This window comes from Artemia franciscana, chromosome 6, assembly GCF_032884065.1.
Source record: "Artemia franciscana chromosome 6, ASM3288406v1, whole genome shotgun sequence".
In the NCBI taxonomy this organism is placed as follows: Eukaryota; Metazoa; Arthropoda; class Branchiopoda; order Anostraca; family Artemiidae; genus Artemia; species Artemia franciscana.
The window spans coordinates 25,934,497-25,948,563 of record NC_088868.1 but is presented as its reverse complement, the minus strand read 5'-3'; the positions used below and the strand labels follow the sequence as shown (position 1 = coordinate 25,948,563).

The following is a 14,067-nucleotide window of genomic DNA, read 5'->3' as shown; positions in this document are numbered from 1 at the left end:
CGCCTAGTGGCTTGCGTCGTCTCTAGCAAGGTCTTAACCGCCAAGGATATTCTCGTTCCGTAGTCGATATTATCATGGATGGATGGCGGGATTCGACTAGGCACCAATACAGGGTTTACATTTAAAAAGGGTCGACTTTTGTGGAAGAAACTTGACCCAGCCCTTGGAGGCAACTCTACTAGAGACCTTGACCTTTCTTATGGAGCTTCTTCACTCAGGTGTTGGATATAGTGGATTAATGCTGCTAGCAGTGCTTTGGAGTGCTTTGTTGGCAATTTTACCAAGTCTCCAGCTAGGCAGTAATTAAATCAAAAGAAGCTCATAGAGGTGTCTTTAATAGACGACCTAGTCTTCTCAAGCTTTCTTGCACTTGGGATGTAGAACGCGTATTCGATCTCATTAGATTACCAGCTTTGAAAATATTCAAACAAAGACACAAACACGAAAATTAGCAAATTTATTGATTTTATCAGCTTGTGAAAGAGTTCAAAGAGGCCGGTTTGTCACATGGTAATATGATACATAATGACGTTGAAAGTTTTCTTTTTCAAATCAATGTGTTGTTAAAAACAACGAAACCGTGCAACCACAAATCATTGGTTAAATTTCTGCCTTTCTTGCGTCCGGTGATATATCTAGCTACTTATATTAGACTGACGAAATATCTAAATAGAGACGAAGCAATTTTTCTTACATCGTCTAAGCCTCATGTTGCTGGGTCCAAGTTATTTATTTCTAGATGGATCTAAGAAGTGTTATTTCCTGCAGTTATAAATTTCAGTGTTTGTGGTGCTCATAGCACCAGGTCTCTCTCTATGTCCCACCTTAAAGCAAGGCTCTACGACAAGCCAATAGAAAGTGGACGACAGTTATCTGTCTTTGGAATTTACTCATTGCATTTTTGTGTTTGAAACATCTTACTATAAATGAATATCATACAATATCCGCTTTTTACAAATAGGGTTATTATTGATTGTTAGTAACGGTTTAGTTCATGGTGAACTTTAAAACCTTTGTTAAACTCGAAAGCGTAGCTAAGATGCTCCGCTTTGGAGTAGAATTGATATATCAAGTGAAAACTTACCAAGTTTGAAGTTTTATTGTATTTCTACTCCAAAAAAGGAGCACCAGCATAGCTGAGATTTCAACTGCCACCGATTTCCCTTCCCGTTGAACTCTCATCGCTTCATCATGAGCTTGACCATCGCATACTGCAAAGACTTTAAAATACTGGTATTACTCTTGGTCAATCCAAGTGATCGCGGACGTTTATCTCAGCTGAACTCTCAGCTGCGCTGGTGCTCCTTTTTTGGAGTAGAATTGCAATCGAACTCCAAACTTGGTAAGTTTTCGTTTCATTTATCAATTGCTCGTTTAAAGAGATAGTGTATATATATATATACATATATATATATATATATATATATATATATATATATATATATATATATATATATATATATATATATATATATACATAATATATGTCCCTAATCCTAATGCATAAATTCAATATACTGTTAATGGCTTCAGTATTAGCTGTATTGCCAACAGTGAAGGAAACAAACTTGAATGCTTTTGAGCTCAAATTGTACCAGTTCTTCAATTGATTTGACGTTTATTGTGATTTTGGTAAAGCTGGAAAAATATGGTATCATTTTAGCAGCACATCTTTTAATTTGTCGATATGTAAGTAACTAACTTCACATTTAAAATTGAGGAGCCAAAGATTTCGAAAGATCTATCAATATTTCAAAATACGGATAGAGTATATGGCGTACAATATCTTAGGGCATTTAGTTTAATTTTTTTTCGGTTTTCTGGAGGTTGATTTATCATAGCAGGAAAAATAATAAAGAAAACGAGGTGGGAAAATGAATTTAGTGGCAACTGTAGAGGTGTTTCCCTATGATAGACGTGCACAGAAATACGGGCTGGGACTAAGAAATTACTTCCCGTGGACTTCGTCTGGTTCTGACCTCTGTAATACATGACACCGATTCACCCCTTGTGATTGAGGTTGCCTCAACTATAAGTGCAGCATAATGTTTTCCCGTGTGAAGGATCTTCAAGAGACTTTTTTTTATTTACTTTAAATAATATGGAGTCCAACTCCAAGGCAGAGCCAAGCATATTGAAATCGGACACAACTCTTTATTTCAAACAAGCAAACAAAATTTTTTCTTTAATCTTTCTATAATCCTATCCTGCTGTAATACATCCACCCCAGTCCCAAAAAAACACGAAAAGAAGAATTAAAAGAAATAAAAAAATCCCATAGGGAATCTTATACCACATAGGACATTCTGCCTGTATTTTGGAATACAGATCGAGTATCCCAGAATCCCATCTTTTCTTATTTTTTTTTTCCTTACCTTCTCTTTGGCTGCTCAATCTTACACATGGGAAAAATTTTTCAGGGGCATTAGCCATACACCTTTATAACACATTTTTTTTACTTGAGGCTACTCCAAAGAATATTGCCAAGACTTTAATGTTCTTTCAAGTAATTATCTCTGATTATTGCTATCGTTTTTTATTTTAGGTAAAAATTACTAACGACTTGCAAATACTGAATGTGTTTTGGGTTCCAAATGGAGACGAGTCGGATGTAACAACTTCAAAAATATTGGACAGAAACGCTGGTCTCCTGAGAAAAAGGCTAACAGAACTTGGACTTATGGGCCGAATTCCTCATATTATCTTTTCCCAAGGTATATTAGACTTAATTTTTGAATTTCTACTTGTGCTAATTTTAGGTTTTTGCTCTGAGGTGATTTTTTTTTGTGATTAGCGTAAAAAATGAATCGTCGCTTTTACACCCAAAAGTCGTATTCGAAATTTTAACACCTATGAGCTTATTGCTAAAAGCCTTTTGCTCAGCTGTTCTCAAATGGAGGACCAGCATGATAATGTAGATTAGGAGGATTGAAGTGAGATTGAATCTATATTGCCCTGTTGATCTGCCCCTTAAATGCAGCTAAGTAAATGCTTTGTGGGAATTTTTTCAGAGGTTGGAAAATACAAGGTGCGACCTTCAGGTATGACCGTGATGATATATCAATTATCTGTGCTGTTTTCCCGTATTGTAAATATAAAAGAATTGGTCGGACCTTTTTTTCTGAATAGGAAAGCTATACTCGAATATTACTTAGAAGTGATTCAAAATTATCAGCTGAATAACCTGATGTATATGGGTTCAATCAAATGCTCAGAACCAAAGCTATGATCTCTCAAAATCTGTATTTTAATGAAAATATATATTGTATCAATATTCATAAGTAAGATAAGGGTTTTATATCATAGGTCGATTGCTGCGACCTAGTCTATAACGAACCACAGTCCATAGTAACCAAAAATTACAAAACGCGTTTTAGTTAAAACTAGCTAGTGAGAAAAAATTGCCTTTTGTTTTTGATCCAGGAATGGTAACTTCTCTGTTTCAGGAACGGTTATCTCGATTAGTCTCAATAGTTAAATGTGATACCAAAAATAAATTCTATAAATTCCGAAAGATAGCCTAAAACCCCCTAAAAAATGGCGTCGGATGGAAAAAAAAAACACTATTGGAATTGCCATGGCTGAAAACCTGATACAGGAATGACTTGAAGGTTTGGTTTTTATTTTGTCCTTAGGACAGTCGAGCAGAGGTCTCGATTGAAATATTTGCATATATCTCTTCTCTATTTCACTGGCTGGTATTTTCCTAGTTTTCTCTTCTAAAATTTTTTCGTTTCATCATGCTTAACCAGTGTTGTCTCAGAATTTGTTTATCTGTCTCGAACAACAAGGACAATTCCTTTTTTGAATTACTGATGTGTCCCTCTACTTTAAAAGATTTGAATCTATGACTTCCTTCCAATGATTAAATTAAACTGGGATAAGCTTCTTTTTAAAGTGTAGCAACTAGGAAAAGAGATTTCTGAACTGGTGTGTATTGTAAAATATTCAATACTAACAACACAATATTAATGCAAAATATTCAACACTAAGTCTGCTATAGTCGTAGTTTTGCTGCCATTGAAGGTACAAGTATGCATGAGATGTGTTTAGTCACCTCCGGACACATAACAAAGGAAGCTGATTACAAGAACTACTACAAATGAATCCATAGTTCATTCATGATTGTATATTCACCAATGACTCTTGTTGGCTCATATACTTTCAACATATCCAATATCTTTAGCCGGCATTATAGTTTGCATAAAAACAGTTTGAAACTCGGTGAATCTTAAATACAGGTGCTCCAATGACAGGTGGTGACTCAGATTTGCTCTGTTTAGAAGACTAAATGTACCAAAAACTAACATTAAGGGAAATCATACCACCTTAAAAAAAGCCTTTAACTATTATTGAACCGTTTTAGTCCTAACCAAATTCTTTTCCGAAAGAAATTACGGCTACAGTAGGTAATAATTGAATATTATTCCGTTTTCTTCCGTAGAAGTCCTTTGTCCTCTATACCGAAAGCCCTCAAAAGGGTATCTATCGTTTTTTGTTCTTACTTTCTGAAGCACTACAAGGATGAACGTAAAATTTTTATAATTCATTTTATTTTGTGCTATATTGTCTTAACGTGTAACGTCCGCTGCTAGCTGTGTGCTATTATGGCAATAAAGGGAATTTATTATTTATTATTATGATTAATAAGGTACGTTATTCTTCAATGAACTAGAAAATGGTACGTTCTTCTTCCTTTCAAATAATTTATTATTCGTAATTTTTCTTGGTATGTGCCAAGACCAAAATTTCCACTTCCTGGAAGGTACTCTTCAGATGGATACAGGGAAATTATAGTTATAGCACTTGTTCCAGATGCGTGCTAATGAAAAGGTAGTTGAATTGTCATAAATCTTTGGCAAATAATTGTAGGCTCACATTAATGTGAATATAACACATTAATGTATTACTGTATATATAACCAGTTTCCTGAATTAGACGCTGCAATGTTTCGTTTTAAATTTTTGCCAAGTGCTTAGAAGATTTTTCTTAATAACCATTTTGCGGTTTTGCTTCCAAGTATAAAGTTGATTCTGTAAAAACGTTTAACAATGTGTTGTGGCTAGCGTTATATAGATCTAACTCTTAGAAACTGAATTAGAGCTAAGTTGTTCTAAATTCAATCCCTTGCTTCCTCCATTCTTTTGTTGTCTCCATTTCTTCCATTTACATCATTTGTTTCCTTCATTGTCTTCCTCTATCCTTCTCTCGCTCAAGAAGACTGACGTCTCACGAACTACTGAAACGTTTGCAATAGGCGACTGAAATTCTTTAAAATGTATATATATATTTTAAGTTCTACCTCCACATCCACTAATTTTGTGAAAATAAGGCCGTATGAGGAAAAAAACAATTTCAGTTTGAAGCAAGTCCATAGAATCTTCTTGCAAAGCCTACAATCTAGCTGTCTGTTAGCTAAGTTGACTTCTTTTTTTTAATGAAGGTAGATATATCTTGAAAAGTATGTAGGCTTCTTTTACGCTGCGAAGGCTATTCAGTTGGACCAATCAAAAAAGAGAAATCTTAAAAAACAGGATTTTAATAGGGTGCTAATTTTGTCTGTGAATATTTTAGATCGAAACACGCAAAAACTGCAAGAAGTCTTTGAATCAATCAATTCTGCAAAAGAATCTACAGTATTGTCAGGGTTAGACAAAGAGTATAAAGAGGAAGAAGTCCAAATAGAGGATGTAGACCTACCGGCGATCAGAACGGATATCTATGGGCTGCGACATGAAGATATTATGACAAAGGTAGTACTTCCAAATATTTAATATCTTATTGAATTAACTCTTTGTGCACATTTCGCTCTAATTGAATTCAAAACCGAAACATTTTTCTTCTTTTTTTTCTTTTTACGATTTCAATGAACTCATTCACTACTTTTTTCAAGTTGTTTGAAAAAAAATAAAATAGGAATTTATTAAATTCAACTTAAAAAATACATAAACAATATTATGCCCCAACAGAGAGTAGAGCTCGTAAGGCTGGGACAGTAAAATGCATAGAAAAAACACAGCATCTCGTCATTAAACAAAAAAAATTAACATGGCAAAAAAAACATACAGGGTAGGAGATAACAGTGGAGGCCGCCCTAGCACGAAAACCCCACAACAAAATACATACTAAAATCTATCATCCATCAATCCCGACATCCAGGCAAAGAACCTTTTTTGAAATATGTTTTTTCAAAGAAAATCGGCCCACGAAACTTTGGGATATTTCTACTAAATTAAGTTTATTTACAATATAAGGAATCCGGTATCTAATTGAGAATCTAGCTCTTTCTGATTTGATTGGCGGAAGGTGATACTTTTTGGAGCGGGTGTGGTGGGTAGGAGAAGTGTCCCAATGATACCCAAATCATGGGAATAACTTGTTGAGGATTCGATATCATAATTCCACATTGTTGTATGCACGTCCTTCAGTTGTTTGAGATTAAGTGTATTGAGAAAAATATATAAAGTTCGGGTTTGTGACAGATTTTTAAGCCCCACAGGGCGATGAACAAAATTGCCCAGAATTCTAATTGCCTTGATCTAAATTATCTAATGAGGTTGCAGATGGACCATAAATGTGTTGAGATAAACTACAGGGCAATAATTAAGATATGATTCAATTAGAGAATGGTATAAAATTTTAGGGATGGAAAAAGGAAACACATGTTTCAATCTATGAAGACAACCTAAGTTATAGGCAAGTTTCAATCTTAAATAATCAGAATGCTCACGGAAAGATAAAAGCTCATCGACAATGATCCTAATGTAACGATATGAAATTACTCTTTTTATCCTACGTTGATTTACAATTAACTCATCTATGGTAATTTTATATACCGCCTGTTGTGACCACCCGAAAATCATGAATTCAGTTTTAGAAAATTTCGGAGCTAGGTAATTACACGCAAACCATTTATTCAAAGATTTCATTGCTGTCACCCTTTTCCCAACCAGCAAAGGTGGGGTTTTAGCTATTGTGGACAAGTTTTTACTTACTCCGCTTCTCTTCAACTGAAATTGAATATTTGTCCAAATCTCACACAAATTGCCAAATTCTCTCAAAAATGTTCATTCGTCAGTTGAAAGAATCTTGAAAGGGCTGGGAGCTATCAAGGTGTACATATAGTTAAAGCAGGTAATGGAAAAGCTGGAACGTGGAAGATTAGTAGCCTAAAACAGCTCAACTACGTTGTAGCAGCAATTATCTATTTATTTTAGGGATTACAGTAGGGCAAAAGTAATATCACAGCTTCATAATGCATGTGACTGCCAGGCTGCCAATCAATGTTGTTTCCTCAGAAAATCAAATGGTGCTTTTTATAGTTGTAATATAGTGATCAATGAGTATCAAGCGTGCAGTTGGGTATGCATTGTTTTTATAATACCAATAGCAGTGGAATGTATAACTCCATCCATAAAGTAACAGCAGTAAGCTATAAATATGATACAGTACTTTTGATAAAATGGTACATATAAAATTATGGAGTATGATATTTATGGCTAGTATATAGCTTGCCCCTGACTTAGAATTTCAATGTTAACTGTGCTTAAGAAATCTATTGATAATTCTAACTGTAAGTTATATTAAATTAAATTTGTAGCTTGTTTGGCAGCTTTTGGTATCTTGCTACTGGCACCTTTGGAACTTTTCGCCCACCTGGTTTTTGGTACCCCTCCCCCTCCTTGCACAAAAATCCTGGACTTGGCCCTGATTTGGTGGTAAAAACAGATTTTGTTTTCGTATTTAGTACAAACTTTAGTGTTTCTCACATATAATTGTTGCTTAACCATTAGCGCAAAGAAAATTTTTATTTAGCCTAAAATATATTGGAAACAATCAAAAGGTAGACAAGTTCAAAAATATATGTAACCCCTTGTCCCTGAAGATGAATAGCTTTATGGTTCTTGCTTACAAGTCAATCTTTGTGATACAGAAAGAATTCTTAAATGTTTATACTTTACGCACGGACTGTAAAGGTGAAAACTTAGAATTTCATGTCTAAAGTCTTCTTGTTTGTAGGTTCTTGGCTGCGAAATTTCAAGCGCATCTAGACATTTTGTTTTGATATTTCAGCGCTGAAAAATCTATTCTCTCTGTATATTGGCGCAAATCACTTGCTGTGTAATTTTGTAGTGAATCTGAGCAATCTCATGCAGAAGATGGAGTATACTTCTTAAAAATCGTCCTTCTCATGTCTCATTGACCAAAGATACTGACTTTGCAGGTTTCAAGCAAATCGATGAGAAAAAAAACCCTGTTTGTGTTTTTTGTTGAAACGTTGGTGTTGTTGGATTTGACACATACCCTATTTGCTCCTCTTATAATAGAGGTTCAAATTTTTCTCTACGATTCTGCTTCAAGCAGGATACAACTTTTACACTTTTTTGATAAAAAGCTGAGAGGGATAGGGGAGAAAGTATTAGAGGAGCCAAGGGCCCATTTTGCTCTTTAAATCATTTAAATTGAAACTGTTACACGGCGTAAATTGAAACAAGGTGAAACATGGCTACCTTTGTGCTGATAGTGTGGAGTTGGATGGGTGGGGGACGTTAGCGATGCCTGGTCCTCAATTGGTCGTGCAGTCATAAAGATAAAAAGTTCTTGTAGGATTCTGGTTCAAACAAACTGTGGCACGAATAGGTTTGTTATGAAACTTTAGGGGGGGAATTGATAGGAGCCTCTTGCCCACCTCAGTGCTCTAATCATAAATATTGAAATCCGTGTGTAATTATGGTTCAAACAAGGGCCAATATGCCTACCTTCCTCCTAAAAAGTTGGTGATACAAAGGTCGGCGGCTGTTAGAGAAGCCTTTGGCCCACTTAGCACATCCAATAATATAGATCGAACATATTTGCGTTATTTTGCTATAAACAACGTGCAACATGCCCAATTTTATGCAAAATCATAGGGAGAGGGTGGGGATAGTTGGGGTAGGGGTCCTGGGCCTTACTTTGTGTCCTGAATCATAAAGACGAAAAATATTTTTAAGACCCCAACTCAGACAAAGTTCAGGATGCCTACCTTTGTGCTATAGAGAATTTGGTTGTGGGGAGGGGGAACATTCAAGGGTCTCTGGTACTTCGATTGTTTATCGTACCAATTTAAAATCCTTATGTGATTCCAGGCCAAACAAGGTGCGTGACGGATATCTATCTGCTGAGATGTTGGCAATGGGAGAAAACGTGGCTGCAGGAGCTACGTGCCTACTTTGCACCTTGAATAATACTAAACTGAAAATGTTTTTATGTTTTTGGTTCAAACGAGTTGCCCATGCTTAATTTTTAATTAGGAAGTAGGTGATGAAGTGAGCGAGAGGCTTTGGGCCCTTTTTGGATATCGTGTCATACAGGTTAAAAATGCTTGTATGACTCCGATTCAAACAAGGTGCAGTATGTATGTCTTTGTCCTAATAATCTGGAAATGGTGTATGGGCCCACGGGGTGGCGGAAGAGGAGAATTAGATAGGCCAGTTGCCGATATTGTTTCTCTAGTCATACAGACTGTATGATTTTGGTTCAAACAACATTCAACTTGCTAACTTTTATGTTAAAAAGTTACCGAGGAGGGTTTGGATGGAGGAGCCTTCAGCCCACTTAGTGCCTCCTTCTTGCTTGAACTGAATCAGAACTTGGTTCATTTTAGCACACACAATCGATTTTTCTTTCTTATATGCACTAAAACACTGAAGTACAGTCTCTTCAAGTTTTCAAAATGGTGTTTTCCATGATCGGATTTCTTACAAAAACTTAATATCCAATATTTTTATCAGCTCACCAAGGACTACTGTTTAGCATCGAAAAAAATTGTAACCCTCTTAGCTAAGAAGTTTTCCTGGCTGTTGCACAACTTTCTATATAACTATGTTAGTGGTGAGAGAACTATCAAGTTTTAGAATATACACGTGATCTCCGCCTCATTCCCAAACGCAGAAAATTAAATAATAAACTTACCCGAAATTCCAATCAAAGTTAGCTTACAAAATTAGATGACAGCAGTTTTGAACTGATGGGAACATTTTCCCTTTTTTCGTATATATTCATTTTTCTACTCTTTACTCTAAGAAAATATTTTGAATGGGGCCCGGGAGCCATTGCAAATCTTAAGTACTTCTAAATTTTAGTCTAACTTATATTAACGCTTGCCTGCTTGAACGGAACTTTTTATTTGAAAGCAGAATCAAGGCTCGAAGAAACTAAGTTTGGTGGAACAACTTCAGAATGTCGTTGGTGACTAAAATTTCTCTTCAGCCCTCACACTGTAGGCTCTGGCTTAAGGACAGGAGAAATGTGTCTTTTTTGGACCTTGGCAAGAATTTTATGCAACTGTCCAAAATGTAGTCATATTCATTATTCTGGCTGGATTTCCCCAATTTTTGCAAGAACAAAATAAGTTAGACGCTTGCAACAATATTGTAGTCAACTGAAGCTGTCTGTATTATACAAAAAAGGCAAAAAAAGTGCTGGTTCCACAATAAAATATGAAAATGCATATTAGGAAAAATGCTAATTGTTATTGAAATGATCAAACAAAATGTAAACAAAATAAAATATTTTCATATCTTTTAGGAAAAAAAGAAATATATAAAGAAAATAAAAACTCTACATAAAACTGATAAACAATGGTTCCGAATCTCAAACAGCTAGTCAAAAAGAAAGTGAAAAAAAAAATACTTTAGTCATAAAGAGGTGTAAATTTCGAAGAAATAGATTGTTCGTATGATATTCAGAAGAGTTCGCAAAATGTTGGCAAAGTTCCAAGAGATAATCTGATTTTTTTATGACTTAGCTTAAAGTAAGAATAATGTGTATATATGCATAAATCAATATTTAATGAAATTAGAAAATATTATTCGTAAAATATTTCGTGATAAATTAAAATAGGAAAAAACCTTTAAAGGCAAAAAAAGTAGAAATCTGCCTTGGATGTGCATATATGGATGCTTTTCTCACTATTAAAGATGTCTCTTTGCCATCAACAGTTTTAAATACATTCAAATGTATAAAATAAAAGTGTTTATAGTTCTCAAATAAATGAGGTTAGTAAAGAGACTTCACATACAAAAAGTATACGGAACCAGTCTTGTTTTCTATATTCAGTTGATAATTATCAGGAATTAACAAACTCTTTTCTTTCACTTCATTATGTTAATTGCAACTAAATGCTCCTTAATTGTTAAGGTAAAACTCAAGGAATAAAGCCCATATTTCCTTTACCAATGCGTCAAATAGGGACCAAAAGAAATCTGACAAAATATTGAAGCACTTCGCAAATTGTACTGGATATGACTGTAAGTGGCTTGGTGCTCACTAACATCTTTTTATACTCTTTCACCGCTTTCATCTCATTCCTAATTCTTTTTTATAATAAAGAGTAACACTTTAAAGAGACTAGAACAGTAATAAAAAATTGGCTCTTGAAAATAAGTTTTAAAATAATAACTTCCACTACGTATTATGTTTTAATTATGTGCTTTAAACTCTTCCACGGGGGTACACATTTCTAACCCGAATTTATTTTAGGCTTTATTACCTCCTCCTGCTAGGAGGATAAAGGGGCATAGATCCTTTCTGATCTGAGTTCTTCCAAATATTTTTTGAAGGCTTTCAAAGCCGGCTAAAAAATGGTTTATCTTTCATGTCTTTGAAACTTTTTTTTTCGCATAGTAAAGCTCGATCATTCTGTCAAAGGAAGAATATGTGTAGAGCTCTACTCTTTCCAGATAGTAAATTTATTTCTCTTAAGGACAACCCCTTTCCATTCGTAAAAGTTTTAATAAGGAGCATTCCCTTTCCATTCATAAAAGTTTTAATAAGGAATCTGTTAAAGTTGACAAACATACTGACATTCGAGTAAAAAACAAACGGCTTTTGAAGTGTTGATGATCCCTTCTGCTGGAAATTATAAAGATTTGAAATCAGTGCAAGTGAGCTTTTTGGTGTATTTTTAATTTATGTTTACCAGAAAAAATTTTTTAGTCAAAGAAATAAATTATTGCTTTTCTTGAGGACTTCTATGTTTTAGATTGTTCTTGCGATGAAAAAATCCAGACAAAGAGTAGAAAAGGTGTCAAGACTTCCACAACCACTAGTCTTGCCATTACGGAATGAAGTAAATGACAAGGTTGATTCCTCCGTGCTCATTCGTACTTTTCTTAAGAAACAGGAAGCAAAGAAGGAGGCTCGAACGAGGAAAGAAAGGAAAGCTGACGAGGAAGCTGAAGACTTTTATGCTGAAGAGGCAAGACTTAGAGTAGAAGAGCACATAGAAAGCCAAATAGAAAGGTTTTTTCCTGAAGAATACGATGCAACAGAAGATGATTTTAAATAGCATTTACTCGTATGTATTTTTGTTGTTTTTTATTTGAATAAACTTTGATAGCTCAAATGAGAAATTAGAAGGGAAAAAGAGAGATTGAAATCCAAAGAAGAAGAAACAAGACAATTGTGAAAAGTAAGATAAAAGGGGAAAAATAGGGAGAAACAAAGAGAAAGAGAGATGAAGTGAGAGAAATAGGATTCATTTAGACAGAATATTGTGAAATTGTGTCAATTGGACAAATATAATGAAACTGGTTTAAAGATGCAAATTCTGAATCTATGTTTTTGCCTTCGTCGTTATTTCTTCCTTTAATTTGAGGGTGGTTGTAGGGGCGTTCTAATCATTATCTCTTCGAAGCGTCAGGCCCAGCTTTCGTCAACAGCTGATTTTACTATAACAAGGTTTCCCCATGGGTCTCAAACTGGTGCATTCTGGATGAAAGACTTTTCAGTTATTTCATTTTCTATTCGGTATAATGCCCTGGAATCATCCATTATTTCTGTTTTCTCTCCTTTGGCCGCTTTACGCTCAACCAGTTTCCGCTTGTCTGTTCGAGTGATTTTGCTGATTTATCAGTGGCTTTGTATTTTTCATTTTTGAGCACTCAGGCACTCAGGAATTAGTTTCTGGGGAAGGATCAGCTTTGCTTTTTTTCATTCAATGACAAGTTGCCAGTCACTGATCTTCAGGTTTTTGCGAGGGCCTATTGTTGCCTTTGCTGCTTTGTTTTAACACTTCTCCACGTTTTCCCAACGTTGCTAATAGTCTGCACCATCTGATGCTGACAGGGCTTCAAATCGATTCGAAAGGTTCTCTTTACTGTCATATGAAATAGTTTTTGCGATCGAAAAGTGGGTTTGATGGTGTCTTTCTGGCATTGTCATTTCTTTTCAATATCAGGCAGGGTTTTACTACTATTAGACCCGATTCCAGATCCTCTATAGGCTTGTAAATTTGTTAGACTTGAACGCCGTTTTCTGGAAACGAGATAGTAATCAATTTCTTTTCTCGCATGGCCGTCAGGTCATGTCCACGAGTATTGGTCTATTTTACGATGCGAGAACAAAGCCCGTTCTGTTAATAGGTCATTAAGCAGTGCGAAATCAATCAGCAGCTCTCCATTTTAATTTTGACCTAGTCCGTATTTGCCAAGGGCTTGGGGCAGAAAGATTGAACATTTCCGACGTTTACATCGAAGTCCCGTAGCAGGTTATAATTTTCAATTTGCTACGATCTACCAGGAATCTTATCACGATTATTGGGTCCATTTCAATAGAGTACCGTGGGCTTGTTTCGTCAATAGGAGTTCTCGTTTCTGGTGCACTATATGCAATTACGTGGTCTTTGTCGATTCTTTTGTGTCCAGAACCGCGCTAGTGAATCTCTGACGATGCCAGTAGGTCGAAGTGGTATTTACGCATTTTCCTCTTAAATTGCTCAGTTTTTGACAACTGAGACATTGTACAAACGTTCCAAAAGCCAAACTTGGTGTATATATTCGCTTTCGGAAATCCTATTCTTAGACGCCTTGTCGAAATCTGTTGGAGATTTGTTCTGAGGCTCGATCTGAATGTTTCGGCTGCACTAGATGGACGGTGAGCCCTTGGAATCCAGGGTGCGGGTCCCAAGCCCACAACTTAACCCTCTTTATTTGAAGGAACTGGGACCGTCTTGCTTCCTGCACCTCTTTGAGGCAAGGCTCCTTTCTTGGCTGAGTTCAGCCATGTACTGAACTTGGTTTATTCTAT

At 35.5% G+C, this 14,067-nt stretch overlaps 1 protein-coding gene across 2 annotated transcripts in view; it reads left to right on the top strand.

Moving 5' to 3' along the window:
- The window catches only part of LOC136028239 (uncharacterized), a 37,115-nt gene extending 24,723 nt beyond the window's left edge, over positions 1 to 12,392 (top strand). For both annotated transcript variants that reach the window (XM_065705967.1, XM_065705968.1), the window contains exons 4-6: positions 2,546 to 2,714; positions 5,575 to 5,753; positions 12,023 to 12,392. In XM_065705967.1, the coding sequence (XP_065562039.1) occupies positions 2,546 to 2,714; positions 5,575 to 5,753; positions 12,023 to 12,328 (654 nt within the window). In that variant the 3' untranslated portion in view covers positions 12,329 to 12,392. The remainder of the gene's footprint in view (positions 1 to 2,545; positions 2,715 to 5,574; positions 5,754 to 12,022) is intronic.
- The last annotated feature ends 1,675 nt before the right edge of the window (positions 12,393 to 14,067 follow it).